Here is a 25,909-nt window from a genome sequence, read left to right as displayed (position 1 = left end):
TCTCACTTTCTTTTCTCACTTTCTTTTCTCACTTTTTTTCTCACTTTCTTTTCTCACTTTCTTTTCTCACTTTCTTTTCTCACTTTCTTTCCTCACTTTCTTTTCTCACTTTCTTTTCTCACTTTCTTTTCTCTTTTTCTTTTCTCTTTTTCTTTTCTAACTTTCTTTTCTCACTTTCTTTTCTCACTTTCTTTTCTCACTTTCTTTTCTCACTTTCTTTTCTCACTTTCTTTTCTCACTTTTTTTCTCACTTTCTTTTCTCACTTTCTTTCCCACTTTCTTTCTCACTTTCTTTTCTCACTTTTTTTCCTCTCTTTTTTTCCTCACTTTCTGCTCCCACTTTCTTCTCCCACTTTCTTCTCCCACTTTCTTTTCTCACTATCTTTTCTCACTTTCTCTTCTCACTTTCTCTTCTCACTTTCTTTTCTCACTTTTCTCACGTTCTTTAAGCACGAATTTAAGGTTACGTCGTATGTGACGGCCTCATCTACTGTAATAGATTGTTAATATTCACCTCCAATTATGATGGAGGTAGATTGGCCAAGTCCTTCACTTGGACACGTTTAGACTTTTCATCTCCAGCTTTCGCGCTCCCAGTTGGTCGGCACTTGCAGCACATGTAATCCCCTCGGGGCTTTCAGCTGTAAGTGCCGCAGCTCTTTTGAGTATGGGGGAGATGAATCGTTCATTCGTGTTTGGGTGTTGGACTTGGAAATTATAGGTAATTTGGGAGTATAAAATGTGATCTCGAAAGATGCGATTTTTTTTCGAAAAATTAGGATTTAATTCTCATCCGCTCTTCGCCTGTTTTACCGCACCTTAAACATGTAGATTAATGTTTTATATGAGTTGCGCTCTCCCAACATGTAGAAGTTCGTTATCTGTACAAATGTTAGCGGTACTTAAATTTGCAAGATAGCTCAGGCAATTAAGTCTTTATTCAAAAAATTGGTGTTACTTGGCGTAATATACTAAACCAAACACATCGGTAACGTAACGTAATACCTCTGGCTGTTGAAGTATGGGCATGGCTTACAGCCCGAGCTGGTACGAAAAAATCTCAATTTTAAACCTATTCTTTTAAATGATTTTCTTGCGATGCTTTTGCGGGCCTGCTAGTTCTAACTTGAATGCTATGTCACCATGTTTAAGCTCCTAATCTTCACATGTTTTAGCGTCCCTTAAACATGCAGCCTAGCGTTTTGCATGCTTTTGGAGCGCTGCGAGGTGGTTTCGAACCGGGGTCTGTTGAGTTCGATCAGGGTATAAAAACGTTCGGAAACCACTAGGCTAAATCCCTTCCTGTTAAGCATCTATTAAATCATCGTCGACAGAGAGCCACTGAACACCCTGCGCCATATCGTTTTGCATGCATGCTTGCCATTGCCAGAATGGTCTTTGACCGAAAGGCTAACTTTGCCGTAAAGGTCAATGACTGATAAGCCGTGGAGGCAAAAATGGGTCATTGACCGAAAAGCTGCCAATGTCCGAAAAGCTGCCTTTGCCAAAAAGGTCAACGACCGAAAAACTGCGGATGCAAAAATAGGTCACTGACTGAAAAGCTACCAATACCATAAAGGTCAATGAATGATTAGCCGTGGATGCAAAAATAGGCCATTGACCGAAAAGCTGCCAATGTCCGAAAACCTGCATGTGCCAAAAAGGTCAACGACTGAAAAACTACTGATGCAAAAATGGGTCAATGACTGAAAATCTGCTTATAAAAATTTATTCCATCGCGGAAAAATTTTTCACACGTAAGCAGTCCTTGAATGACATGTGCGATGCATCACAGATATTGACAGAATGAAGATTCTTTAAGTAAAAGTCCGAAATGAAATCGAAGATGAAAAATTGTCCATTTAAATGATAAAAAATGATAAAGAAATTGGAATCACCGAGATAGAAATGCAACCCGGTCAAGACTTTGTGTAGCGTTTTTAAATTCTCAACAGATTGTTGCTATTTATTTTCTCTTTCTCCTGTCTTTTTCTATCTTTTCTCTCTTTCGTTTTTGTTTTTCTTTCTGTATTTCTTTTCTCTTTAGCTCTTTTTTCTCCCCTCTCTTTCGTTTTCCTCTCTTTCTTTTCTGTATTACTTTTCTGTCTTTTCTTTCTTGTCTTTATCTTTTCTATCTTTTCTCTATTTCGCTCCCTTTGTTTTCTGTTCTTTTTATCTGTCTTTCTTCTCATTTTTTTTCTCCTTGTTCCTCTTCCGCTTGTCTTTAGTTTCTCGTATTTTTTCCCTTTTTGTTCTTCTCTTTCCTCTTTCTTTTCAATTGTTCTTTTCTCTGTTGCTTTTTTTCTGTCCTTCTTTTCTGTCCTGCTTTTCTCTCATTTTTTCTGTTGTTCCTTTCTGTCTTTTTCTCTTGTTTCTTTCTTTTCCTTTTTTATTCGATTTTCTGTTTTTTTCGTCTGTCTGTCTGTTCTCTTCCTGTTCACTGTTTCGATTATCTCTTGCTTTTCATTCTCTTTTCGGTCTTTGCTGTCTGTCTTTTTTGTCTTTCTTTTCTCTTTTTACATTTTTTCTCTTCCGTCTCTCTTCTCTCGCTTTCGTTTCTGTCTTTCGTTTCTGTCTCTTCTCTCTTATGTTTCATTATTTTCTCGTTCTATTCACTTTTTTCTTTTTTCTTCTTGCTGCTGTTCTCTTCTTTCTTTTCTCTCTTTCGTTTATCTTTTTCTCTTGTTTTTCTCTCTTTTCTCCATTTCCTGTCTGTCTTTTCTGTCTCTTCATTTGTCTTTGTCTTTGCTCTCTTTTGTTTCTGTCTTTTCTCTCTTTTTCATACTTTTGTTCATTTCTTTTGTCTGTTTCTTTCCTGTTTTTTTCTGTCTCTCATTCTTTTTTCACTTTCTTCCTTATCCGCTTCTCTTTAGTCGCTCGCATATTTTTTCTTTTCTGTTTTTCTTTTTTGCTTTTCTTTCATTTAGCGGTCTTTTTTCTGTTGCTTTTTTTCCGTCTTCTCTTGCTTTTTTCTGTCGTTTTTCTCTATTCTGTATTTCCTCTTTCGCTCTTTCTTTCCCCCTCTTTGGTTTTCCTTTCTTTCTTTTCTGTATTTCTTTTCTGTTTTTTCTCTTTTTTGTATTTTTCTTTTCTAAGTTTTTTCCCCTCTCTTTCTTTTCTGTTCTTTTTATCTCTCTTTCATTTCCTGATTCTTTTTTCCTTGTTCCTCTTCCTCTTCTCTTTAGTTTCTCGTATCTTCTTTTCTTTTGTATTTCTTCTCTTTTGCTATTCTCCTTTTTTTCGGTCGTTCCTTTCTCTGTTTTTTTTTCTGTCTTTCTTTTCTCTCTAGCTTTTTTCTTTCTTTTCTTTCTTTTTCTCTCTTCTGTTACTTTCTTCTCTTTCTATTCGTTTTTTGTTTTTGTCTGTCTGTCTACTCTCTTCTTTCGATTATCTCTTGCTTTTTTCTCTTGCTTTTCTTTCTCTTCTGTTTTTCCTGTCTGTCTTTTTTGTCTTTCTTTTTCCTTTCTTTTGTTTTTTTTCTCTACCGTCTTTCGTTTCTTGCTTTCTTTTCTTTCTGTTTGTTCTTCATCTCTTGCTTTTCTCTCTTTTGTCAGCCCTTCCTCTTCGTTTTCTCTTTCTTTTCTGTCTTGCTTTTCACTTTCTTTTTGTCCTTCTTTTCCGTCTTCTTTTCTCTTTTTTTTCTTTTAAGCCTTTCTTTTTGCCATTGTTTCGTTCTTTTCTCTCTATCTCCTTCTTTTCTGCCTTTCTTTTCTTTTGTTTCTTTCATTTCTCTCCTGTTGTCCTTTTTTCTTTTCTGAATTGCTTTTCGCTTTCATTTCTCTTTTTCTCTTCATTTTTGTATTTTCGTTTTCATTTGTCTGTCTTTTTTTCCTTTTTTATCTTCTTTTTTCTTTTTTCCTTTCGCTCGTTCTTTTCAGTTCCTTTTCTATTTCGTTTTTCTCCTTCCTTTCGCTTTCCTTTTTTCTGTCCTTTTTATCTTTTGCTTTTCTTTTCTGTCTTTCTTCTCTCACTTGCTTTTCTCTTCCTTCGCGTTTCTCTTTTGTGTCTTATGGTCCTGTCTTTTTTGTTTCCCCTATCTCTTTTCTGCTCTATTCTCTTCCTTACTTTTCTCTTTCGTTTCCTTTTCTATTCTTTTTTCTGTCCTTCTCTTTTTCTTTTTCTCATTGTTTTCTTTTTCTCTTTTTCTCTCTTGTTCTTTTTTGCCTCCTTTTTCTCTTTTTCTCTCGTTCTTTTTTGCCTCTTTTTCCTTCTTCTCTTTTTTTTGTTCCTCTCGTTGCATCCTCTCTCTCGTTTTTTCTTTAGGTTTTTTCTCTTCTGTTTGCTTTCTGTTTTTCCTTTCTCTTGTGTTTCTTTTTTTCTGCCTTTTTTCTGTTTTTCTCCCTGTTTTCTGTCTTGCTTTTCTCTTTGCCGTCAGTCGTTTTCGTCTCTCTTGTCTCTCTCTTTCTTTCATCTTTTTTTGTTCTTCTTTTCTGTTTTTCTTTTTTCTGTTGTCTTATTTTCTCTTTTTCTTTTCTGCCTTTCTTTCTTCTTTCGTTTCTTTGTCTTTTTTCTGTATGGTTTCTTCTCTGTTTTTTCATGTCTTTTTTCTCTCCTTTTCTCTTTTTTCTCTGTCTTATCTCTTCTTCTCTTTGCTTTTCTCTTCTTTTCTTTTCTGCTTTTCTGTGTCTTTTCTCTTTCATTTTTCTATTTCTTTCCTTTTTTTCTGTTCTTTTTTGCATTTCTTTTTGTCTTCTCTCCTTTTCTCTCGCTTTTCTCTATTTTCTCTGTTGCTTTTCTCTTTTTTTGCTTTTTTTTCATTTCTGTCTTTTGTTTCTCGATTTCTTTTCTCTCTTTCTTTACTCTTTCTTTTCAAAAGAAAGTGGGAAAAAAGAAAAAGAAACGAAAAAAAAAAGAAAATCAAGAGAAAAGATAAAGAGACAAGAAATTTCTTTTTCTTTTCTCTTGATTTTCTTTTTTTTTTCGTTTTTTTCCCACTTTCTTTTGTTTTTTTTTGTCTTTCGTTTCTCTGTCTTTTGTTCTTTTGTTCTCTTGTTCTGTTTTTTCTATTTTCTCTCCTTTTCTCTCTTTTGTTTATCTCTTCTCTTTTTCTGCCTTCGTTTTTTCTCTTTCCTGTCTTTTTTCTTCCGTTTCTTTGTTCTCTCTTTTTTCTTTCGCATGTTTAAGCTGCGTATCATCGCATGTTATAAACACTCCTTAAACATGCAGCCTAACGTAGAACATGAGTTACACTATGCCACCTTGTAGAATATCGTTATCTGTACGCTCCTTAAATATGCAAAATGGTAAAGCAGAAAACGTGGTTGGACAAAAAATTGTTGGCACATAGGGTAATATACTCAAACCAAACACATCGGTGACGAAACGTAATGCCTATTGCTTTTCTACGAGGGGCATAGGTTCCAAACTGATTTTTTAACCTTCTATCTTTTTTTTAAATGATTTTCTTGCGATGCTTTTGCGGGCCTGCTAGTTTCTTTGAATTGTGGATCAGAACTTGTCTTGTTATGTTTTTCAAATCGCTTTGTTGAGATTGGGCAACCTTGAGAGTGTCAAGTGCCCTCATGGCCTCCTCTAGAGCTGGAATGGCTTCTGCCAAGTCATTCTCACACTCTTCCTTCAGAGCCTGTGCCTGCTCACCCTGCCCAGTGGCCACCTAAAACAAACACAAACAATGAGAGGGGTAACCACTCATAAATTTTCATCTCAACAATGAGATTGGACATCGATCAAATTTCATTTCTAATTAAAGTCTCGAAGGAAGAGATCCCAAACGCTGATAACTTAATTTAATCTTAAATTTTATGCTTATTAGACAAAGGTAAGGTATATTTATCCTAAAGGACTTAGCATAAACTCCTGTTAAGATGAAGCTAAGGTGAACGTCAGTTAAGGTTAAAAAATAACCTCAACTTTGTTAAGGTAAATGTTGCTTTAATTTTTTCTGTAACGTGGTCCATTACGAAAATGGATAATTTTAGTAACATGCCTTCCTTTATTTTTAACTTTATTATGAATCTCTTCATCAGACAATCTGATTAGTCAAAAATTGCAGTATAAAGGCATGTTTCCCAAGTACTTCGTAAGTTTTGTTACTTCAGGATGTTCAGTAAAAAAAAATTGGTTATTTGAATTGAATTTTTTCAAAACGAATTTTTTAATCGTAACCTCAACATCACAAAAATCTTATTCAAAACAACACCCGGTACCTCAAAAGCGAACCAGTATTACTCAAACTTTGATTTAGATACATTAAAGTTATCAACATGTATTGAAATAGACGTATTGAAATAACATGTATTGTTTTGATATATCTACATAGATACCTTCTCCTCTTCGGCAACGACAGCCGATTTCTTCTCAGCTTCGATGGACTCCTTCTCTGTGACCTCCATCATCTTGATAGTCTCCTTAGTTGTCTCCTCTAGCTGAGGTTTCAGAGCCGTCAAATTCTTCTGCATCTCAGCAACCTACGCAGATTGAAAACAAGATACCTGTTACCGAGTAAATTGAATTGAATAAATTATATCATTAGATAGAGAATTTTTGTGCGTATTATATCAAAACTTTCGCTTAGATTTTCCGTTCTAAATGCAACATACGTATTATTTCTGAGAAATACAAAGGCCGATTTCTCACTAAGAATAACTTCCAAAATGGCTCAAAACTGATCGCTTAGCCTAACAAATTCGGTTTTTTGAACAGATTAGTTTAAATCGGTGACCTAGACTAAGACCTGCTAAAAAAGATCAAGCTAGATTTGCCTCCAAGTAAATGATGCTTATTGCCTTGACGTTTCGATATACAGTTGGCCATAGACTGACTATATATACATCTCGAGAATCGAATTTACACATCGAAAGACTGCGCTTTTATCAGCTTTATTTTTGATGCCGCGACCGGCTTCAGAAATTGCACTTAGCCTAATAAAACGTACCTCTCTACAGCGTGGACTTAAAGTTTCACTATTAATTGTATCGTTTCTGTCTCGTGTTTACGTGCGCGGTGTATTTTAGTAAATGAGCTAACGGTGGGTTTCTGGCCGACAGCACCGGAGCTAATGTTTGCGCATGCGTTTGAGATATAGCCACTGAATCTACTGTACAGCAAGAAGCGGTTATTCTTAAAATCTGATTCTTACACAAAATCTATCCGTCGTTATTCAAAGTAGTGATAGAAGTGACCACCTACGTATCTAAAATGCATACTAAAATTTGTTTATAATTTTACCGTAATTAATTTGTTGCAATAATTCACTTCAAATCAGAAGTTGGCAGCATACACAAGACAGCCCGGACCAAAAACCCAGCGCTTGCAAGTTCTATCCAAACTCAATCAACAGTCGGGGTGTCTTATCTAAGGAGGAATATGAATAACAGCGTGCCCCCTCCGTATGTCGTGGCCAGATTTATCTACAGCAACCCGGCCGCTTCTGAGGGAGGCACAGGAGGAGTGTACTACAATGAGCCACCGGAGAGTGCACGGGCATCCAGAGAGTGTTAACAAAAATGTTCTGCACAAAAACTGTAAGACTCGACCAAAAAAAACTTGGTTTTGATGCATTAAATTGATTATATATCCGGCAAATCTAGTGCCCCCATTGCCCCAGAAGGCTGATTTTTTTTTGAATAACGGTTACCGATAACCCAAGCCATACACATTTTTTGTTAAAAAACATCAATTTTGAAAACTTTTGGTCAAAATTAGGAATTGACCAAATTGAGGTGAAGGTTGGTACTTGGGTAAAGTCTATTACACTTTCAAGCGAAGCAAAAAAAAAAGTTTGAAAAAATTGACCAAACTTGATAAAGTTTTGAAAAAAATTTATATAAAGCCTTGATAGAAGGCGGATCGAACATTTGTATAAAAAGGGTAGAATTAAGGGTAGAATTAAAAGATTTTCAAATTTTGAAAAAAAAGAATCAGATAACTGATTTTTTACAAATAAGCGCTTATTCTTGGTAACTCGTGAAAATCGTGCCTTTAACATCAAGGTTCGGAGTTTGAGCAAAGCTCAAGTCAATTATGTTGTAAAAAACATTATATGGTTTTCATATTAGCTGTTAGTTCACTTCATCACGCCATAAAAACTGCGCCTCAAGTAACACAAAATCGTTACAAAAGTAACGTTTACGCATTACCGGGTTTAAGTTTCAACCCTAACGCTTTGAAAGTCCGAAAAACAGCGCAGTTCCAGTTGAGTCATTTCTTTCATGAATAGAACCGCCTAGTTATATGGCATGATGTAGTGAACAATTCGCTTTCACGTCATCGAAGCAACAACAATAAGCCTTTAACACCTTCGCAGCTTATTGAAGTGCTTGAAAAGTATCAGGAGCGCATAGAAGCTATAGTGTATTGCCCCAGAGAGGGAACTCCTGATATTTACAATCAGCTCAAGCGTAGTACTCTAGTTACCATCCATTTAGTGAAAGACATTGTGACTAAACGTAAACAGAAAGATCTTAGTTTACTTAAAGAGTACAGAGCATTACACCAAAGGCCTGCGCTTGAGCTGAAAACACTGACCATAGTCTTAACTCATAAGAGCAACCTCCGGTCCTTGATAACACGGTCCCGACCGAAAAAACTTTCCAAGCGCCGTCGAAAAACGCTCCGCAACCGCCATGCGTACGAGGAGGCGGAACTTACTCAAGCCTTTAATAACCTAAATGTCTCTTAGTCTTGCGTTGTTGTGCGGGTTAGTTTGTGGTTGATTCCTTCCAATAGCGCTTTGCTAAACGTTTCGCTCTCCCCATTTTGAGTTATTCACTACCGTCCGTTTTCCGCAGGTTATCTGGTTTCATTTTCCGTTTCCGTCCTCTTTGTTTCCGTGTCTTCTTGTTTCTTTCTATTCCCCGTTTATTTGTTGTATGATGTAGTATGTTGAGTTTTGCTGTAGTAGAATTTCTTTCTGCTAGTATGCTCGTTTGTTGCTTAGTCTCGTTCCTTGCTAGGGCGTGACTTAAGTTCATTCTAGAGTTACGACTGGTTTTTTTCGTGACTTTCACCACACTTGTTTGCTAGCAATTTGTTGTAGCTTTATTAATTTTTGTAGTATGCACTTTTGTTGTCTGGGTATGGTGGTTTGCTAGGGTGTGACTTAAGTTTATTCTGGAGTTACGGCTAGCTTGTTTGGTTGAGTTTGTTGCTGTGGTCTTCTAGCATCGATCTTCCCGCCTCCACGCTTGTGGTTTCCGCCCCGCCCGTGCCGTTTTCCCGTTTCGTCGCGCGCCATCCGCCCGAGGTTTCCGCCCCGCCCGTGCCGTTTTCCCTTTTCGTCGCGCGCCATCCGCCCGACGTCTCCGCCCGCCTGTGCCGTTTTCCCGTTTCGTCGCGCGCCATCCGCCCGACGTTTCCGCCCCGCCCGTGCCGTTTTCCCGTTTCGTCGCGCGCCATTCGCCCGACGCTCCCGTTTGTCCGTCCGGTTTCCCGTTGCGTCGTGCGTTATTCGTTCGGCGTCTCTTCCCGTCCGTCCCGCCCCCCGTCCTGTCCCGTTTCGCGCTTCCTGCGCACCGTTCTTTCTTTCTTTCGCCGGGTACTATTGTACTCGACAAAAATCTTTGCTCTTTGGCGGTTTGCTAGGCAAATCGTCACACTAGGGTTCGGTATAACCCATTTGTGTTGTGCTGTTGCATGTGTGTGTACTCTATATTAGTACCAAATTAAACTTGTGGTTCCTGTTTTTCTTAAGATCATGACAACATTACAGGACAAATTCAACAAACTTTATAGTGCGAGGGCAAAATTAGAGGCTGAACTTAATAACATCTATGGTGAAATTAACAATGCTGTTGATAAGCAAGACAGGAAAGTTAAGATCGAACGTCTGCTTGTGAAGTGCAAAGACGCTTTTATTAGAGTAGTTGATAAAAACGAAGAGCTCTTTGATCTGGCACAAAAGACTGAAAATCCAGATGCTGCTTGTAAGAACCTTGAAAAATGGTTAGAGACTGTAACAAAGAAAACTGATGAGTTCATTGCTGCTGCTCGAGGGTATATCAATTCGGTCCATGACAAAGAGACAGCAGAGCTGTATACCTCTCACCAATCAAGATCAGGTTCACATATGACTTCCTCAAAAAGATCAAGTCAGCGTCAACGAGACTTAGAACTATCTAGACTCAAAAGGGAGGAACTTGAGAAACAACATGAGGCAAAACTCCGCATTGCTAGACAACGTCTTGAAATTGAAAAACAAACGAAATTGCGGGAATTAGAAATTGAACAGCTTGAGGAAGATCATCGCAAAGGAAGTAGCTGCTGCAGCCCTTGAGGAAATTGAGTTGATGACAAAATCATCAGCGGACGGGTCTGGTACAGGCAAAATGAGTGGGCTCTTTACGGAAAGAAGTTCAGTCAAGAGCAAGAAACTTGTTCAAGATTGGGTTAATTCGTCAGCAGCCGGGAACATGGCAGATGTTGCAAACGAACCGAGTTTGCACTTTTCTGGTTCCATCGCCCAATCCAACCAAGCAATTGTCCGACCTTCTTCAGCTCAACTTCCAAACTCACACTTCAATCTCAATACACATGGTCAAGTTGAGGCCAACATCAACCTCCCTGTCCATGAACCAAGTAGTGGAACCAATGTAACCAATGATGCACATGTTGCAAACAACATCATGCAAGAGCAGCGACAGCCTCAATATACGCCTCCATCACCACCAATAAACTTTGGTATGCCAACTCAACTAAACGCCCCAAACACAGCCCGACAACTGTCTCAAGCAACAATGCACTTCGATGGTTTACAGTTAGATCATCAATTCCCTCGCAGGTCGAGCATGCCGGGACAGTTGAATTTAGTCAGCCCTTCGCGTTCACTACCTTTAAACACACTTGTTAATGCTCCGCTAGCACTTAATCCGCAACAAGCACACATAAATGTACCAACCCCTCCATCCCCCATTCTAAATCCCGCACCACCGCATTTTCCGCTAATCCCACCAGCATTCCGCTTTCCTCCTTCCCCGCCACAAGCACTCCCACTGCAAGCCACTAACCCCGTGGCGAATAATGTCAATCTGTTACCCCATTCTCCGCCTGCACCATTCATTTCCTCCGCAAACAATTTCGTACCTCAATTAAATCATCCAGCACCTCCACAAAAGAATTTTCAGCCCCAAAACTTCGTGCCCATAACCCACGCACCTCCTGCTCCTCCAGATCCAAATGTCTGGCGTTTTCCGGCAGCAGTCCCACCAAATGCATTACCACTTGTACGTACATCTGCAAATTTATACACCGCACAACCTGCCCCGTTAATCAACCCTCATATATCTACATCGCACCGCTCCCCTCATGCACAAGCAGCAGCAGGCGCTCAAAATTACGTAACATCAGACATCATGCAAGCGAATCCATTTAGTTCTTCCACAGGTACCGCCCCCACCTTTGTCACTCCGAACATTCCGCCAACGTATGGAGCTACCGCTCCGAACCCGTTGTGTTGGGGTGGCCCGCCGCATCCCACACCTTCGGCTCCTTCTTTGGACTCTGCGAATTTGATGAAGCAGTTGGCGGACGCAATTACTTGTAAGAAGAACGATCCACTGCCCGAGTGGAAGTTGTCACAATACAATGGTGATCCCCTGCAGCGGCACGAATGGTTCGGACAATTTAAAAGCGCCATAGACGCACAGTTCTTGACTGATGATGTCAAGTTAACATACATAAAAACTCTTGTAACTGGAAAAGCTAAAACCGCCATCGCTGAGTTCGCATACTGTGGTGTAATGTATAAGGATGCACTTAAGACACTCGAACGTAAATTTGGCCAACCACAGGCAGTAGTCAGTGCCCACTTAGAAAAACTCAGCTCTTTTCCACCACTAAAGATGCACAATAGTGATAACATCATAAACTATTCTGCAACAATTTCAAGTCTTGTTGGGGTCTTTAAATCACTTTCATATGACGCAGACCTTAAGAGCGCCTCACTTCTCAACACGGCTGTGCAAAAATTGCCGCCCAATCTGAAAGAATCCTGGTCACTCTTCACAGTGAAGAAACATTGGGTTAAGCCAACACTCCTTGACTTCAACGATTGGTTGAAGGAGAAGGCAGAGGCACATGATTTAATGAAACAAACTTCATCGAAGGCAAGAACTGAGGATAACACCAACTCAGTAGTAAAGACCAAAGTTGCCTCAAGAACTTTTGCTGCTAATACACAAACTAAGGGCACTCAGAGACCAGCCTCAACATCGGCAACGCCTGCAACCCCTCGCTGCATTGTGTGTAGAGGTATCCACCGCATCTGGGAGTGTAGGGTATTTAAAGAAAAGTCTCCCACTCAGCGAGCAAAGGTAGTGGCTGAAGCAAAACTGTGTTTCTCATGTTTGAGAGAAAAGCATATGTTCAGGCAATGCCCAAACCCCAGGAAATGCAGGAAGGACGGTTGCAACAGCTCCCATAACACACTTCTTCATGGAGCTGAGAGGGTGTATCCACCAAAATCCCCTCCAAAAAACAACAACAGTAATTCTAATGCTGGCGCAAATCAGAGTAAACTTCCTAGTGTCCAATCATCGAGCAAGACCACCACTTTGTCATCTGTGAGTAATGTGAAAGGCCTCCTTCAGGTGACTGAATTACAGTTAAAGAGCTCTAACGGTAAAGATACCACGGCTTTAGTTTTGTGTGATACCGCTTGCAGTAACTCTTGGGTGTCCACTGATCTTGCAAATAGACTTGGTTTGCACGGTACAGCATTGAAATTAACAGTCAAGGGTATAAATACCGAGGAGGTTGTAGACACTAAGTTAGTTGAACTAATTGTAACACCACGCGACAACCAAGCATTTGAACCATTTAAAGTCAGCCCTTACGTAAAGGAAAATTTGAATGTAGGCGCCGATGTCATTAACATTAAAGCACTTCAGGAAACATACCCGCACCTAGCAGTTCTAGACCCAGTTACATACTGCTATGGAAACATCGAGATGATACTTGGACAGGATGTGTATCATGCCATCCGCCCGTTAGAGTACTTCGCTGCCGACGAGAAGTCCTCGCCCTTCGCTGTTCGCTTGCCCATAGGTTGGGTTCTAAGCGGCCCTCTACCGTCGTCTTCAGGTTTAGTCTCGACTTGTTTCAAAGCTAATATGGAGCAGGATTTTGATCTCGCTAGTCAGGTAAAATCTTGGTACGAAATGGAGTCGTACGGCGCACTTAAGCAAGTAGACCCACGATCCGCCTCGGATGCGCGTGCGCATGAAATTCTTGAAAACACCACCGTGCATAATGAAAAAAGGAACGATGTAGGAATGCTATGGGCTGAAGATAACATCAAACTGCCCAACAATTACTTCTCAGCGCTGGTTCAATTGAAATCTCTGGAAAAGCGGCTTACGAAAGACCAGACTTTAAGGGAAAAGTACTCCAATACCATCAAAGAGGACTTAGACAAAGGCTACGTAGTAAGGGTCAAAGATGCTCATAAGGTGGAAAGTCGCTCGGAACGAGAGTGGTACCTACCACACCATCCGGTTGTTAACCCGAACAAGCCGGGCAAGGTCCATAGGGTACTAAACGGAGCAGCTAAATTCCATGGCGCTTCTCTCAATAAGTCATTACTCACCGGACCTGACTTACTGCAAAACCTAATCTATGTACTCCTACGGTTCAGACAACACCCATTTGCCGTATCCGCCGACATCGAGAGAATGTTCCTCCAAGTTGGAGTGTTACCATGTGATCAACCATCATTGCGCTTTTTGTGGCGGGAGGATCCCACATCAAATGTTGTGGTACACCAGTATACGCGCCACATCTTTGGGGCAAAAGATTCGCCCACCTGCGCCAACTACGCACTTCAGCGCACGGCACGCGATAATGCTAAGGAGTACCCAGAAGCTGCGAAAGCCGTCCTTGAGAACTTCTACATGGACGATTACTTGGACTCAGTGGAATCCCCCGAGAGGGCCCTCATTAGGTCGAAGGAATTGATACATCTTCTCCATCTAGGTGGGTTCAAGCCTACTAAGTTTGTAAGCAATGTACCAGATCTGGCTGACCGAATTGATGGGTCTGCTCAATCCACTGAACCGAAGGTCATCGTTTCATCAAAGGAGGAATCAATGCACGTGCTTGGGCTTAAGTGGGATCACAACAACGATACTCTGGTTGTGAGTAGGGGCACTAGCAGCACCATCACGAAAAGTTTAACACAGCGCTTGGTCTTAAGTCTTGTGTCAAAGGTCTACGACCCAATTGGTCTTGTCGCACCTTTCACTGTTGGTGCTTGGTTAATCTTGAAAGACATTTGGCGTGTCAATGGACAAAGTTGGGATGACGAGTTACCTAAGGACGCAGTTGACAGATTCCTTGCCTGGTGTATTGAACTGCCGCGGTTAGCTGAGATCACTATTCCGAGAAGTTACTTTTCAGGACCATTCCAACATCTTGAACTCCACATGTTTGGCGATAGCTCGCAAGACGTATTCAGTGCAGTAGGTTTTCTTAGGGCTCAAGTAACTTGCCCCTCCGGGGAGATTATAACAGAGCTGGCGTTTGTCTTGGGCAAGGCCCGTGTTGCACCTATGAAGGTAATGACAGTTCCTTAGTTGGAATTACAAGCCGCTCTCCTCGCTGCTCGTTTAAAAAGGGAAATCTGTCGAGCATTAACGGTTACTGTGGACAAAGTCTTTATGTGGACAGATAGTACAATCGTCTTGCAGTGGATAAACTCAACAAACAAACACCCCATCTTCATTGCAAATCGGGTTAGTGAAATCCTGGAGAACACCAGCGTTGACCAATGGAACCACGTCGCCACTTGTGATAATCCGGCGGATGCTGGCACGCGTGGTATGTCCGCTGAAGTTTTGCAATCAAGTAGCTGGGTGAGGGGTCCTGACTTCTTGAGAACTAAGCAATTCCCTTTTGTACCAAATACTGACGTCGTTGATAACATCAAGCTCGGCGTTGAAACCAAGGAACAAGATGATGACTCTATCTCATCTTTAGCCGCATCTGTAACCAATTCCCCAAAGGAACAAAGCATTAATCTGATCCCGTTTGATAAGTTCAGTTCTTATCAAAAATTACTTCGTGTCACCGCATATTTGCTCCGTATTTTACCATCTCATGAAAGTTACCGTACCGTAGACGGCAGCATAGCCGACCCTGTTGAGCTTGACGAAGCCGAGCGTCATCTCCAGTACTTGGTTCAAAGAGAGTCCTTTAATACTGAAAGAAAGGATCTTCTTGACAACAAATCCGTTAAGAAGAGCAGCCGCATTGCTCAGTTTACTCCGTTTATTGGGCCTCATGGTCTCATCCGTTCTTCTGGTCGACTCAGACGGCTAGTGGAAATTGACTTTGACACTAAGCATCCTATCGTTCTGGATGCGCGTCATACTTTTGTTAAACTGTTTCTGCGGCATACTCATTTGAAGAACCATCATCAGGGCATCGATTACTTAAGGTCAAAGGTTCAAGAACGTTATGCCGTCCTAAAACTACGTTCCACACTGCATTCCATCAAATCAAACTGCGTCTTGTGTAGAAAATTCCGTGCAGCAACCATTCAACCTATCATGGCAGACCTACCAAAGGAGAGACTCGCATACCTGTCTCCTCCCTATACCAACACCGGGGTCGATTACTTCGGCCCATTTTACGTCACAGTTCGTCGGACTACCGAGAAGAGGTGGGGATTTCTCTTCACTTGTCTCACTACTCGTGCTGTCCATGTTGAAGTTGTCCCGTCCATGGACACTAGTTCCTGTGTAATGGGAGTTGAGCGGTTCGTCTCCCGTCGGGGTACTCCTGCTATGATTTTGTCGGATAATGGTACGAACTTCATTGGAGCGGAGAAAGAGCTCCGTGAATGTGTGGAAAAATGGAATACGCTCAACATTGCTGCCGAACTTGCACATAAGGGCATTAAGTGGAGGTTCAATCCACCCAGTGCGCCACACCAAGGTGGCATCTGGGAGAGGTTAGTTCGTAGTTTTAAAAGAGTACTGTACACTATCCTCGGTACGCGTCGCCTCACAGATGAGGTGTTGAACACTACTTTTTGTCTGATCGAATACGCACTAAACTCACGTCCCTTAACGCCCGTAAGCGCCGACCCGTCCGACCTAGGCGCGATAACACCTAACCATTTTCTACTCGGTAACCAAGCAACCAGAACTCCGTCCATCGTTGGCGTCGACGAGTTTGATCATCGTAAGCGGTACGCCCGTGCACAGTCATACGCCAATGCAATTTGGGCACGTTGGCTCAAGGAGTATGTACCTACGTTGAACCGTAGATCTAAGTGGCAGACGCCTGCCGAGCAGCACCTCAAAGTCGGTGATTTGGTTTGGATCGTTGAAGAAGGCAACCCTAGGGGTTACTATCCAACTGCTCGGATTGAAGAACTTCGGTACGGCTCCGACAGCGTCGCCCGCTCCGCCGTCTTACGCACGTCATCCGGATCGCTCGTCCGCCCACTCGTTAAGCTTGTACCAATCCTCCCAACATTTTCTTCCGGGCCGGAGGATGTTACCGAGTAAATTGAATTGAATAAATTATATCATTAGATAGAGATTTTTTGTGCGTATTATATCAAAACTTTCGCTTAGATTTTCCGTTCTAAATGCAACATACGTATTATTTCTGAGAAATACAAAGGCCGATTTCTCACTAAGAATAACTTCCAAAATGGCTCAAAACTGATCGCTTAGCCTAACAAATTCGGTTTTTTGAACAGATTAGTTTAAATCGGTGACCTAGACTAAGACCTGCTAAAAAAGATCAAGCTAGATTTGCCTCCAAGTAAATGATGCTTATTGCCTTGACGTTTCGATATACAGTTGGCCATAGACTGACTATATATACATCTCGAGAATCGAATTTACACATCGAAAGACTGCGCTTTTATCAGCATTAATACCATAGCCTGATAGAACATTTCAGAATGGAAACGCTGTACATGAAAACAAAGTTAACCACCGAAAAAAAAAACTAACAGATACAAAATCCGCAGCGGCTTTTTATTGCCCAGTCGGAACGACTATGCGGACTACATTTTATGATCCACAAGTTCAAAAATATCTTTCTTTCAGGACAAAAATAATTCATAACCATCATTTGTAACTGCAGGAATCATTTACAACTAGTGGAAATATTAAAAAAAAATAAAACTATTTATAACCACTGGAATTCAATTAAAGGATGTAAACAAAATCGACTTCTTTCCTACAAACTTAGATGCATTATCTCTCTGAATAATTCAGGCGAGTATGTTATGGCTCTTAATAGCTCAAAAGACAAGCAAAAGTTTATAGAACCCTTATTGATAAGAATAATGAGAAAATAGCAAACGTCCGAATCAATCAAATTCTTTTGGTCATATAGTCAAATAGCTAATCAAAGCATCATGTAAGTCCTTTTAAATCTATCAATCAAAAAGACTTTATATCGGAAAACTTATCTTTGGTCCGTTTAAAAAGGTTCTACTTTTTTTCACCCCTATTTAACCCCGATTTATTCACCCCCAATATTTAACCCCGATTTATTCACCCCCATTATTTAACCCCGATTTAATCACCACTCTATCATTTGACCCCTCTATTATTTCATCCGCCAATTAGCAATCGACTTTAAAGGCATGTTTTGTCATAATTAAGTGGTTAAAATAATCCTACGTTTGGTTGTTACCCGAGTTGAGGTGGTCAAAATATGATTCGACAATTTTTTGTCTGGGGAGTACCCCCTCCCAGACGATAAATACACGCTCTGGACCAAACTTTTTCGTCGCACAATTTCAACTCATGATCTGGCATCAACGAATCATAGTTGCAAAAAGTCTGATGTGCACGCCCTAATTCGAATCATGGTCGGAATCAACCAAATCATAGTCCCATAAAATCTTCCTAAATCGCCTAAATCGGTTCATGAATTCGAGAAAAATCGAATCATAGTCTGATTACTTCCCTCTCATAATAATTTTACCCCATTAACCATGTTAGCCCCATTTTAATTTTGAATTTCGTGATAATTTCGGTCGTGGCATGGTCAAATGATTATGCTGCTAATTTAATAGTTCTTATTTTACAAAAGATAAAAATCGGGGTGAAATGATAGAGGGGTTAAATGACAGAGGGGTTAAATGATACAGGGGTGAATAAATCGGGGTTAAATGATAAGGGGCTAAATGAATAGGGGTGAAAAACCGGGACACCGTTAAAAAAAAGCCCGAAAGAAAGGAGCTCAAGAGATGAAACGTATTGCAAGAAATATTGAAAAGAACATTGAGCTAATTAAAACTGAAAGCTCGGTTAGTTCCTAGGAGTTTGTCTCGTAGGTAAAGCTCCCAGTTCAGATCTTAACTAATAACAATTCTTAAATCCGACGTTTTGAGAGCCAAATCGTAGCTCAATTGAGCTTAGGATCTGCAAACTTAAAATTGAAGAAAATCACGATAACTTCGGAGATTTGCATGACCACGGAAGCATAGGTCTGCGTCGTCAGCAACACGCGAAATACTAGAAAACGATGCCAATCTAAGTGCCATCAATCTGTAGAGGAAAGAGCAGGGGTCCAAGCACTCTACTTTGGGGCACTCGACTTTTAACCTCAAGTGGAGCAAATAGAACATTCTGATTTCTAACATTTTTTTGGATTCTGCCTCATAAATAAGCTGAGCTACCTCTATCGCAGCTATTTTTTTTTTTAAAAAAACCAATTAATTGACAAAAAATTTCACATGATAAAATAGCATTGCTGTGATCGAAAAATTTTTAAGTACCAGTTATAAACTTCTTCAACAGTTGAGATTTGAGATGCTTTAAAGCTAATATGATTTTGCTTGTAAAGGTATATGGTCAACATTTGATGCCAAAGATTTTAGAACTAAAATTTGCAAAAAAATGTTTGTTTTTTTTAATTTTTAAAAATAATCTGTGAAATATATTGGTATTAAGCATAATTCTCTTAGTACCAACTGAAGTATTAAGTCCTATTCAAATAGCCGCGCTGGCGGCTATACCATCACTATTTTCGTCTAGAAGGAACAGTGTGAATAGAAAATTTAAATTCTCTAAAGTTCAATTCAGAATTATGAAAAAATGAAAATAATCAGGAAAAAAAAAGATTTCTACTCGTTGGTCTAAACTCGAAACGGATAAATTCAAAACAGTTAATTAGATAATAATACGAAAGTGTTCAGATAAAAAATTCTCAAAAAATTCTGCACACTGTCAAGTATAATTTAAAGTGTAATGAATATTTAAATGCAAAAGTTTTTAAAAATGCTCTTGCTCAACAGTTAGTTCGCCACCTAAACGTTGATAAACGCAAAAAGCCCAATAAATCTTACTTTTTTGGTAATTTCGCACAAAAATCTCATAACTGTTGCAATTAAAAACGTGAAAACTTTGATTAAGTACATGAGTCAGGTCACTCGTCGAGGTTTTCTTGTCTTAGCAACTGAACAATTAAGCGAGGCGAGACTCCTTGTTTGACAATGAGAAAAAATCGATTAGAACAAACAAAAGAATAATAAATTTCTTAGAGCAATTTCAACGAAATTTGAAGCCTATTTTGGTAAAGTTATAGCTTACCTGGTCGGCCGCAAATGCCAGTTTTTCCAGTCCGACAACGTATCTCTTCTTGGCCTTGGATATCTCATCTCGTTTTCGTCCCAGCAGTCCCTTGAAGGCCATGATCAACTCCAGGTACGAAGTGGGAGTGACGTAATTGTGTCTCCCAAGCTCGGCCAGGTATCTGAAAATTGTAAAATGGCGATTGCTAACACGGTCGAAATACTTTCATTGCAAATGCGTTGATGTTATAACAGGCGGAAATTTTGTGAAGTGGTCTGCAAAATGTAAACCACCTTGCAATTTAGTATTACCGTTTTCTTTATAGAGTAGAGAAACAACACCCCCCCGTCCTCACCACCAAAAAAAGTACAATTTAATTACTGTTGGCAAATATTTTGTAAACTAGAGGTAGCTTTTCTATCTCACCATGACGACAGAGATAAGCATTAAATTATAACATGACTCAACATTTCGTATGTTGAACTCATTTGACTGCATTAGCTCTATCTGAAAAATTTTGCGTCAGTATCAGCTTAAACTAACTACAAAAAGTTCTACATCCACAATGAAGCATTCACTGACACGTTACCGGAATGACCTTCAAAATTTTGTGTTTTAAAGAACGAGACAAAGTTATACCTGTCAGACAGGTCTTTGGAGGAGGTGTGAAAGAACATGCAGAGATTGATGATCTCCTGTCTCTCGTCATCTGCCAGTTCCACTGACTCCAGAAACTTAGAAGCCACTCTCTCCAGGGCATCCTCAGGCCACGCCTAAGCATCACAAACCGATAATAATCAGGTTTCAGTATTTTTTTCGAATACCTTGGTTAGGATACTTATGAAAACGCTTGGAAGTCTTCAAAAAACTGAGACAAATTCTGACTCTAGAAATATTATTTCGGCTGTGAAAAAGAGAGATGCCCGGCACACTGCCGGAAAATAGCCGCCATTGATTCCCATAACCCCGATTGGGATTGAAAGAACAGAAAAAATGGACAACACTGGTTAATGTAAGAAAACAATTTTAAAGTGAGAAGCAATTTGATTTTGATTTCCTAATTAGACATGCTCCTGTTGCTTAATGAGAGAATACAAAAGGCTAGAATCAATAACAATAAGCATTATAGATGGTAAATAAGACTTATAAAAGCAAACTTCAAGCAGCGCCCATCTGAAATTGTGCTTTATGGGTTTATCCCGCTTCCATTTTAGATTTTGTTTTCTGATACTGATTCTGTCCACTTTATACTGCTTTGCTGAGAAACTGCTGTCAAAGTCATTTTGAGCAGAATAAGCCAAAAATAAAACTAGCCTAGAGAAGTCAAACACATTTCATGTAAAATGTCGAAGAGGCGGTAAAATGAGGTACATTTTTATTCGACGAAGTAAAAAACATAGCAGGACAAGTCTTAACATACAATGCAATGCATTTTCATTGACAAAAAAAAATTACACCCAGAATGGACATTGAATTGATTGGAAAAACCATTTCCAAAAAATCCTATCAAAATAATTTGAGAAAACATAGCAGAATAACTCCTGACGTAAAATTTAAAAAATTTTCATTGACTAAACAAAAAACTACACCTAGAACGGACTATTAGTGAATTGGGAAAACCATTTCTAAAAAAAAAACAGATACAAAAACAAAACAAAACAGAAAATCATTGTCAAAATGCCGCAAGGGATAACAAAAAACCACTAGCGAGACATGTAAACTTGATTCTGACAAAAAACTAGGCCTAGAATGAACTATGAATGGATTGGAAAAACCATGTGGAAAACAATCCGATCCAAAAAATTGAAAAAACAGTGAACATCAAAATGAAATTGCCAAATGTGAATAAAAAACCACTATCGAGAAAGCGAATTTTTGTTCCAACACCGTTTTTTCACTATACTTTACAATTAGAGGGAAAAACGTTCACGCCGCAAAACCACTCGCTTTTTCGCTCAACTTCCTGTTTCGGCGTGACCAAAATTACTAGTCCAATTTTTGACTTCAAAAATCATGAAAATGTGTTTACAGATCTTTAAAAAAGACAGCGCCCCAATACAATTCAAATTCCTTGAATTGTAAAAAAGTGAAAATCGAAGTAAAATAGCCATGTGTGAAAAGAAAGTCGCAAGCGAGAAATTGAATTTTTGTTCGAACACCATTTTCTCACTCCACTTTAAAATCGGCTGTGTGAACAGGTCCTTAAAACAGACAGCGCCACAATACAATTCAAAATCTTTGAATTGTAAAAGAAAAATAGGAGCGCAATAATAGCCTGCTGAGAAGATAGCGGCTATTAACTATTCATCATTGACACTTGACAATATCTACTCATTTTTCAATTTACACAGCAGATTTGTCTGCTCTATATGAGCCTGCTATTTTTATGGGTGTGAGTGTACCTTGAATAAATCTGGCAGAACAATTGCAATGTTACAATTGTACCCAACATTGCCGTAAAGGTTGAGGAGGAACTGAAGACCTAAATGGTTTTTGGTTCAGCATATTGATTTTCGCCTATTGCTAAATTTTATTTCGAACGCCCGGTAAACGTCGGGTATTTATAGTCTGGTCTTTTTCAATTTTTTATTGGGGCTACAGTTTTCAGAGATTATGGTTCTTTATCTCTCATGTATTCTGTCTATTTTAAGATATATTCAAACTCGGGCAATGTTTGTCGCTTTATTTAAGTTGGCGTTCAAACACTGTTCAATCTTCGTTGTTCTTGACAAATTAGATATTTTTGTTCCAATTTGCACGAAATCTAGTTTGCCAACAATGTATTTACAAGTTACCCGTACAATTAAACTACGATATGATAGGGTGATTTGTTTCTCGATGTAATAGTAGACATTAGTTTCCAGTTGATTTTTAGCAATAGAGTTGCTTAAAAATTTGAATGAAAGATCAATTTAGATCGCGCAAAGTTCAACTGAAGGGCCTAGAGGTCATCTGAAAAAGCCACGGAGAAAGTTGTGCATAAAAAACGACAACAAAAAATGCTTCAAATTTTGTTCGAGAGTATGATAACTCTCTTCTTATTGTTTGCTTCTTCCTTTTTTATCTTTTTAGAAGCAGCTATGTAGGTGCTAGTGCCAAGTACTATATTGTATGAAGACAGAGTTATCGTTGCAATATCCTTTCTAATAAAGGCTTTTAATTGCAAGTTTTTGCTAAGTGCTATTCGAAGCGGGGGTTCGGTAAAAACGCTCTTTTTCTGCTACAAGTTTTTCAATTCAAGTAATATGGAAAGCAACTGAACTGTACTGAGCACAATCGTCTGTCTGAATTTCAAGATAATAAAATGCGTGCTGTATGAATTTATAAAAGTCTTTTTCAACCAATCAAAATTTAGCATCGTCATATTACGGCTCTTTAGAAAAAGCGGAGGCGATGGGTTTCGAACCTTTAATCTTATGATTATAAACAGGGTTGCCTAGTGTGCTGTGCCAAGTGGGTCTTGATTAGTGGTATTGTCAAAGTCAAGGGATTTACTGGGCTAATTAAGTATAAATGGAAAGCAACATCAATAGTGGTTTGTTCTAAGTTTTTATTGAGTATTCCAGGTCAAAATGCTGAAAGTTTACTGTCTGTTTGCTCTTTTGTGGCCTCTTGTTTTGTCGTCTGATGTATGCGAAGAAATTGAGCTGGGGAACGCGACCGCTGTATGTTGTGAAAAGAATACTACATTCCGCGTTGGCCAAGTGGATGTGAGTTTCGTGCCATATCGGAGCCATATGTGTCGAGTTGGTGATGGTGGGATTGAAGATTTGTGTCCTCGATTCTTGCCAAGTGTTTCAATGATGTTCGTGTTGGTCGTGGCAGGCGTAGTAAGCATGCAGTAGAAAAATAGAGACGTGCAGTGTTGTATAAAAATAGATTAAAAATGTCGGATGACGTAGTGATGAGGCTCGATTCGTAAATTAAGGGCCTCCTGACCGCCCACAACTCTCCTTAAATGAGGCATAAGGCTGCTTCGTCTAGGAATGAGGGCTGTTTTTCTGAGTACGTCCAGGTTCGTGGGCTCGCCCTGCCACACGTAGGTAATTTGCACGTAAGTGCGGTAAATGGGCGTCTGTGGTATGCCCATTTTTATAAGCAGGGCGAGCCTCCCGTCGAAGGAGAAGAGTTGTGGGGGGTCAGGCTGATAGTTCATTTTCTCTGCTACTGTTTTCTTCGCTGTTAACAGTGAAAGTGGGAATGAATAGATAAAGTGATGAATAGTTTCTTTTTTTCTGAGTAAGGTTAGAGTGGGAGGCCGTTCATTAGATTTTGTATCAGTATGACAGTTGTTTGATAATCTCTTCGGGTTTATTTGCATTTTCCCAGAAAGATTAATGTAGTAGTGATCTGTCAAGTGTGGCAGTTCCATTTGCTCCACGTTGTGAGAGGAGTAAAGTAATGAAGTAAATCCCTCGGCATGGCAGTAAATGACAGTCACTAATGAAGTTTTCGGAAGTAATTCCCTCGGTATGGCAGTAGTTGACAGTCACTAATGGAAGTTTTGGAGGAAAGTAAATTGAGAACAGTGTGATTGACTGCTCTATTGATCAAGTTATTCAGAATACGTTTACTGCGGAGAGGTCAAACTTTAATAGCGGCGTTACTCATCGACTATTGGATCTTTTATCGAAGCTTTGCAAAAACGATTGTAATAACGAAGAAACGGAATATTCTATTTTATCAAAGTATGGACACTAAAAGGTTCGTTAATTACTTATAACAATTTAGGATTTCATAGGCTAGCATTAATATTTTTTTTAAACAGAATTATCGTGTTTAGAACGACACGAGGCAGACAAGATTTGCTAATCGAAATGAACGAGTTCAAACATCAGTACTACGATCGGAAAAAATTAATAAGTCTCGGATGGAAAGAAGTGGAAACAGTCGATGGGCGGGGTATAAATAGTTGGAACTCCTTAAAGAATAAATTAACTATAGAAGGTAAAGGGGGACTGGTTGGAGAGAATGGTTGGCCAAAGGTACCATTGGCAAAAAATAATGAAGAAATTGTGGGATTGCAAGAAAGTTTAGTGGAAGGGTTCCGGGGCTGTAGAAATCAGGGCGATGTGTATAATTATGTTGGTAAATTAAAGTTGGAGAGGGGTGATAGCAGGTTGTATCAAGAAGTTGGGTCGTATGCTGGTTTGTGTAATTCAATAGGTTGGACGTTTTGTGTGGATGGTTTGATGAGTGGTGTTTTGCCTGATGGTTTTACTGGTGTAAGGAGAGATGCCATGGTACAATGGAATGAGTGGTGGACGGCGGCACATGTTGAAATTGGGGGTAATGATAGTGTTTCGAAAACGCCGTGTGGTGAGAAATTGTTTCTGATTTGTGGAAGTTATCAGACATCAAGGGATTTTAATAATGTTATGGGTACTCCGCAATATTTTATGGATTTAATTAAGAGGGGTCCTTCTGCAAGTGGTTTGGGAAAGGATGTTTGGTTTTTCATTCCGACGAAAGATAATGTGTTGTGCCAGCCTTCGTTGTGTGCGCATGCTGTTTTAACTTTTACAAGAGGATTGTCGTTGGTGACTGGCTGGGAGGCGCGTGATCAATCGAATCAAGTTGTTGTTGATCGGACTTTGGGATCGTTTGCTTATGGTGTACGTAAAGGTGTGGTAAAAAGAATTGTGATATCAAATAAAAAAAAGGCAGTGTTAGACTGGGCGAAAGAAAGAGAAGTATCAACTGGTGGTGCTAGTGATGTGACTGAGCATGTGCAAAGTTTTGCTAATAGTGGTCTAATTTTAAAAACAAATAACAAACGAGGTAATCGAAGAAAATGGGGTGGGAAACGGGAAACGAAAACGCAATCGAACGATAACGAGAAATTTGTGTATTCGTTTCTTCCCCCAAAGGATCCTTCAATGGAATAAGTGAGTTGTTCAACTTTAATTTACATTTTTTTTTGGGTTGGAACTATACTGCCAGGGTTTTTTTTCAAATTTTTTGAGATTTTATTATTTCAAGCCCGTGCCCTTTCAACGTGTTTTGAAAGGATCTTTTTTTGTTGATACTGAGCAATCGGTAAGGGTCCTGTCTGTGTTAGTTTGGTTTTGTTTTGGAAAAAAAATGATGTTTCGTGAGTTTTTTGGGTCGTTATTTTGCACAGTCGTATGTAGTGTAAGCAATTAATATTTTGACTTTCAATCGCGTGCTCTTCGAAGTGATAACAAGGTGGGATGTTAATTTTTGTTGATAATGGTTGGGAATAGATTGGTTAATAATAGTTTGCTATGTTAGGGGTGCTTGCTCATTGTGCTCACGAGTTGTGACTCACGAGTAAAAAAAAATTTTTTTTTGGACAGAAGTAAAAAATTAAATTGGTAAGAAATTAAAAATAAGAAGAGGAGGCGTTACATTTGAATAATTTGCGGTGTTTATAAAATAAGTAC

At 39.5% G+C, this 25,909-nt stretch overlaps 1 protein-coding gene across 2 annotated transcripts in view; it reads right to left on the bottom strand.

Moving 5' to 3' along the window:
- LOC142334780 (dynein axonemal heavy chain 7-like) overlaps positions 1-25,909 on the bottom strand; it is a 148,426-nt gene that overhangs the window by 40,897 nt on the left and 81,620 nt on the right. For both annotated transcript variants that reach the window (XM_075383073.1, XM_075383074.1), the window contains 4 exons: positions 20,142-20,275; positions 19,521-19,683; positions 6,285-6,428; positions 5,501-5,614 (listed from right to left, as the gene is read on the bottom strand). In XM_075383073.1, the coding sequence (XP_075239188.1) occupies positions 5,501-5,614; positions 6,285-6,428; positions 19,521-19,683; positions 20,142-20,275 (555 nt within the window). The remainder of the gene's footprint in view (positions 1-5,500; positions 5,615-6,284; positions 6,429-19,520; positions 19,684-20,141; positions 20,276-25,909) is intronic.

The sequence above is a fragment of the Convolutriloba macropyga genome, chromosome 2, assembly GCF_964194025.1.
Source record: "Convolutriloba macropyga chromosome 2, txConMacr16.3, whole genome shotgun sequence".
NCBI classification, from domain to species: domain Eukaryota; kingdom Metazoa; phylum Xenacoelomorpha; order Acoela; family Convolutidae; genus Convolutriloba; species Convolutriloba macropyga.
Note: the sequence above shows the minus strand (reverse complement) of the source record. Positions and strands in the feature narration are given on the sequence as shown.